This window comes from Rousettus aegyptiacus, unplaced genomic scaffold (assembly GCF_014176215.1).
Source record: "Rousettus aegyptiacus isolate mRouAeg1 unplaced genomic scaffold, mRouAeg1.p scaffold_m13_p_9, whole genome shotgun sequence".
NCBI classification, from domain to species: domain Eukaryota; kingdom Metazoa; phylum Chordata; class Mammalia; order Chiroptera; family Pteropodidae; genus Rousettus; species Rousettus aegyptiacus.
In genome coordinates this window covers 98537639-98542997 of record NW_023416312.1, presented here as the reverse complement: position 1 = coordinate 98542997, position 5359 = coordinate 98537639, and the positions used below count along the sequence as shown (strand labels likewise).

Here is a 5359-nt window from a genome sequence, read left to right as displayed (position 1 = left end):
CTCTGGAAACCCCTGGAGGGCTGTCAGGTTGAACCCTACCTCATTTCCAGAAGGGTGTTCTCAAGGAGGGGAAGGCCTTGGTCTGAGGGTCTGGACTCGGGTCAGCTGGTGCAGGTTCCCAGGCCCAGGCAGGGTTCACAGTGAGGACTGAGTTGGTCTCCCACACCAGGGCTCATGGAGCCCTGGACTGCCGAGCTGGTGGGTGGATGACTCCCCTCGCTGTCTCTTGTAGTGTCTTATGGAGATGAAGCTTAAGGACGATGGTCTCAGGTCAACAGATGGAGTCGTCCCAGTCACAGCAGAGTGACAAGAAGATGACTATGCAGAACTGTCCCACCCCAGGACAGATGGAATTAATAGAGTATAGTCACACACCGGTGTCCCTGGTGACATATGGTAGACCCTGGGAAGGGTGTGGCCAGATGAGGGGCCATCACACGATTTCCTGGGCTGTCTCAGGGGTATGCGGTCTTGTTCTGCATGTTTTGTCTCAGGCCAGCAGAGGGGGGTCATCAGGCCCTGCCAGGGACAGGTGAGGACACTGAGTGAGCACAGAGTGGATCACCCAAACAGAACAGACAAGACCTCACAGCACCCGATGCCCCCCGCCCTGACCACACTGTCAGTGTCTAATCCTCGGACTGCGCTGGATGCACCCTCAGGAGCTGTCTCATTTCCTCCTCAGGATCTTACAGGAAAGGCTGTTGAGGTGAGATCCCTGTGAGCCCACGAAACCACGCAGCTAGCTCAGCGAGTATCTGACACTTGACCCGACCCTCTCATGTGGCCTCTGCCAGCACCATCAAGTCCCCTTATGTCCTGAGCTGGAGATCACGTCCCTGGAGAAGAAGAGGTCTTTCACCAAAAGTGTGTGTGGGTAGAGAAGGTTCCACTAGGATGTGGGTAATGCAGGTGTGGATCTCAGAAGGCTGATCTAGGTCCTGGCATGGGCCTAATGCTTCCATTTACCTACCCAGTCTGGTCCATTTTCTCCCAGCAAGCTGGATGGCCCAACGATGTCCTGTGGCTCAAGCTGCTAGGCAGGCTGGACGTCAGGCACAGGGCTGGCTAGCAGTTCACAACTCAGTGCCTCCGGGCCGGCGCCTCTCATGCATCCACACTGGGTGAGGGCTTGCGGGGCCCTTTTGGACAGAACGTCTGTCTCAGTGCAGGACAAACATGGCTTTGCCTCTGATTCTGCCTTGTGGACATTCCTTGGCATCACACCCTGCATACTGCCACCAACCGAGCCCGATTCCTATGCCTACCCACAGCTCAGCGACCAAGGACGGGGAAGATCCAAGACCACTTAGTTGCTCCCAGAGGTCCTAGGACAGCTGCCAGGGATATTTTCCACACAGGAGGGCAAGCGAGAATCTGGCAGAAGGTCAGCTCCGTGCCAAGTAGCCTGGATTTCAGGGCAAGCTCTAAACCCCGCTGTGGAATGGGGGCTTTTCAGGGGAGCACGACCATGCCTGAGTCCCAGTGCACCAGCCACTCAGGGAAGAGTGCCTGTCCAGTGACTCATTCCCACAAGAACGGGGACCCTGATTACTCAAGAAATCCTTGCAGATGATGGGGATAAAACACCTTGTTCTCGGTGGTCAAACGTGCTGGGAGAAATCTGCAGGATGCTAGCTGCCTGTTACAGGTGGACATTTCTCCATGATCCAAAGGCACTTCTCAGAGCAACTCCATTTCAGACACTCCTCTCAAAACCAAGACACACCATCTGTCCAGTCTGGCAGAAGCTAGCTCCCAGTTTCATTATAAACAACCCCCATGAGAAATGTGCAGTGTCCCAAAAGCCCCAAACTGCCCTGGCTTGGCCCACTTACACTGGAGTGCTCTCCCCTGGAGGCCTACCTCATCTCCCCCTCTTTGACTTGTTCTAGAGGACTGAGGGGACACCTCAGCACCTTCCTCATGTGACTGCACCACCTACACAATCATTCTGTGTGTGGGTCTCTCCTGCTTATCCTAGTCTCCTCACCACTAGCACAGGGCCTTCCAGAGGACAGGGCCTCAGTGAACGTGTGGGGAATAAGTGAACCCCTGAGCTGGCGTCTTCTTTATTCTCATGAAATGCCTCCCACTCTCATGAATGAACCAAGCAAATGCAGCTATATGCAAATGTTTCATACAATGACAGATGAGAAAAGATAAGATGCAGGAATTAACAGGGTTTTACTTCTATTTCTCTACTTCTTGACCACCATGGAATTTCTAGTGAGTTCCAGTGCCATGTGATCTAGTACGGGATCACCAACTCGGATGGAAGGTGTCCCAATTTGTATTACACAATAGCAAAACTCTCACTCTTGAACAGCTTAGTACAAATACGCATATGGTCAACGTCACACACAAACTCAGAGGCTAGTGATTTTAAACCTTTTATTGAAGGATTGACATTTGAAAATGTCTTAAGGGTAAGAAAGATGAATTTCTCAATCATCATGGGAGCCAAAGATAACACTACAACTTGTTCCCCTAACTTACCCTGGCCCCAGAGGCTCTCTCCTCAAACACAGGGTGAAAAATAGTCCTTGCTTCAAGCCCAGCAAAAAAAGGTGTTGCACGTGGACCTGAAATGTGCCTGTCTGCAAGTTGGGCTCAGGCCTCTTCTTCCTCCTTGCCCTGAGCCTCTTCAGACAGAGGATTCTTACTTTTGAGATTGAGCAAATACTCCAGGACCTTCAGCCTGCTGGTTTCGGCGTGGGCCCTGGGACCCCACAGGAACTCGTAACGAGCAGGATCGCTGTTCGCGACCTGCCGGTACACCACATACTGTTCCCGCACCCAAACCCTGGTGATGAGCTCCCTGGGCTCCCCGTAGATGCAATGCTCCCTGCCATCATACAGCCCCATGACATTCAAGGATTTCCAGACTTCTTCCTCAGGGGCACAGTCGCCCTCCAGGAGGATCAAGCACAGGATCGTGACCAGGAGGCCCGTCTTGGGCAAGCAGTGCCCGCCATCGTAGGTGAGGCCCAGAGTGGTACCCAGGAAGTAAATGTCGTTGCTGGGTTCGACTTCCTTCACCTCAATGCCAAAGAGCAGCCTCAGGCACCGTGAGGCTTGGCCGAAGATCTCAGGGAAGTGGTCCTGGTGCTCCTTGATGACATGACTCAGCATCTCTGACTTGGTGGTCGGCTGCTTTTTGCGATACTTTACGACAAGGAACACGACCAGGTCAACCATCTTCAAACGCAGCGCCTCCTTCTGGGAGGACTCGGCATCTTCAGGATCCTCCCTGGTGTTCTTCCCCTCCTCATCTTCATTACCGGGGCACTCTTTCTGGGGTTGGCTCAATAGAATGGCCTGCCCGGCAGTGAGGGAAGGACAGGCACTCTCTGGGCCCTGGGGAGGACTAGATGCCACAGCAGCAGCAACTTCCTCTGGGCTGTCTGACAGGATAGAGGAATAAGAAGATAAGGAGGAAGACAGGGTTACATCCTCCTCCTCTTCCTCGATCCCAAGCAGTTGTTCTTCCACCAAGCCTTGTCTCTCCTTTGGATCCACATCATCTTCTCCTTGCTTGGAGAGCTCATTCATATGACTGATGGACATGGTGACGCTTGATGAGACAGCGACAGGATTGTGGGTGGACAATGGTCAGTGAGGACCCAGGCCTGGGGGAGAAAGAGAGCGTCAGCGACCTCACCTGAGAAATGCACCGCAGGCGGCTCTGAGAAAGGCGACTTACGGGTCTCCTCTTTAGGGTGCTCTCGGGCTCACAGCGGTCCCCTGTTAGGGCGTCACGTCCACTAAAAACCTGAAGCAACAAGTGACATGACTCTTTATGGAGCAGCTGACACAGTCCATGCCCGTCGGCTCACAGTATGGTGGGTAGATTTGGAGACTGCGGGGTCTACTTTCTTGGGGGGTGGGGGACCAACTGGGTACACATTCAGTGCGGGCAGCTCACCTTAATTCCTGGCACTGCCTGACCTGCCTCTGCTCTGCGACATGAGGACACGAACCTCAGACCAAGGCCTGCAGCTACTGGATCCAGAAGCCCCTGCAAGCCAAAACAAACAGGGACATGAACGTGCAGATGTCCAGCAAGCCTGGGGCCCCAGTGCTGTCAGGAGAGGGTTCCCGACTCTGGGAAATACCCTCTCTTCCGGGAAGGTGGTCCTCTCCTTGCTCGTTCAGGGTGCCCATGTTTCCCCCACCAGAGCTTGGCCTCCCATCCCCTGCTGGCCCTAGGCAAAACATTGAGAAGTGGTACACATACCCCTCAGACTGAACAGAAGGAAGTGTGGGGCCTCGCATCTGACTGCACGTGCCCAGAGCACCCCAGGGGTCTATGAGGCATCACTGAAGGGTTACATCCAATTATCCTGGGACACATTCCCATCATATGGCCCCTTGACTCCCTGCAGGTCCTAGACAACACCTTCCATTCTCTGAGCCCACTCTACTTAGAACAAGGCCTCCTCTCCATGAGACACCAGAAGAGGAACTGAGCAGAGCCAATCCACAAACCGTTCCCAGGTTCCCCACAGCTGACAGAGCAGGCAGGCCAGGCCTGGGCTCCCAAGTATTACAGCTCTCCTCAGTGCTCACCTTGAATCCTTTCAGGGCCTGGGGACCCTCCCACGGTGATCTGAGTCCAGGCCCCATACCAGGGCCCTCCCCTCCCTGAGACCACTGATCTGGGACTGAGGAAATGCTCGGCTTGACAGCACTGCCCAGGGTTTCCAGGGCTGAGGGTCAGAGCAAGGCAGACTTCTGTGGGGACCCCCTTTAACAGGGGTGAACTCACTCGCTCCTCAGGGTGATCGCCTTGATTCTGAGCAGGATCTGGGCCTCCTCCCTCTGTGGACCAGATGTCGCTTTTGGGGGTGGGCTGACGTCGTCCTCACAGACCAAGGTCCTCACCTTCCTGAGAACTCTGAGACAAAAAGAAATGAAGCCACAATGGCTCCCCCCTCCGCAGCCCCAGGGTCACCCGCGACCAACAGCATGCTAGCCTACCTTTTCTGGGGCATGGAGTCCCTTTACATTGTCCACCAGAGACTTCTCTCTATTCCTTCTTGGTCCTGGACCTACTCCCTACTGACCTGATTTCACCCTGAGTAACTGTCCTTAATGAGGACAGCTCACAGGAAGCATGTCACAAAGGTGAAGCATGTCACAAAGGTGAAGCGTGTCACATCCTGTTACCCCTGTCTGGGGCCTCCCGAATGAGGATGGGGATGCCCATGTCCTGTGGAATCTCATTCGCTCTCAGAGAGCGGGTAGCTACAGTTCTCCCCAAATAAATGTTCTCACCCTTCCAACCCTGGCAAAACCTCGAGTCCTCTATTCACGACTTGAACTCATCTGATCTGATGAAGGCCGCCACCTTCCG

The 5359-nt window shown here is 54.3% G+C and overlaps 1 protein-coding gene across 1 annotated transcript; it reads right to left on the bottom strand.

The window, feature by feature from the left end:
* Positions 1–2377: 2377 nt before the first annotated feature.
* Positions 2378–4875, bottom strand: LOC107507526 (melanoma-associated antigen 8-like). Its single transcript, XM_016138625.2, has 4 exons — positions 4772–4875; positions 3929–4021; positions 3707–3775; positions 2378–3632 (listed from the first exon to the last, which is right to left on the bottom strand). Exon 4 carries the CDS (start codon positions 3568–3570, stop codon positions 2614–2616), a length of 957 nt encoding a protein of 318 aa, XP_015994111.2. The 5' UTR covers positions 3571–3632; positions 3707–3775; positions 3929–4021; positions 4772–4875; the 3' UTR covers positions 2378–2613.
* Between the last annotated feature and the right edge of the window lie 484 nt (positions 4876–5359).

Coding starts and splice junctions, on each gene's coding strand:
- LOC107507526 (XM_016138625.2), bottom strand. CDS start 3,570: ATGTCCATCAGTCATATGAATGAGCTCTCCAAGCAAGGAGAAGATGAT.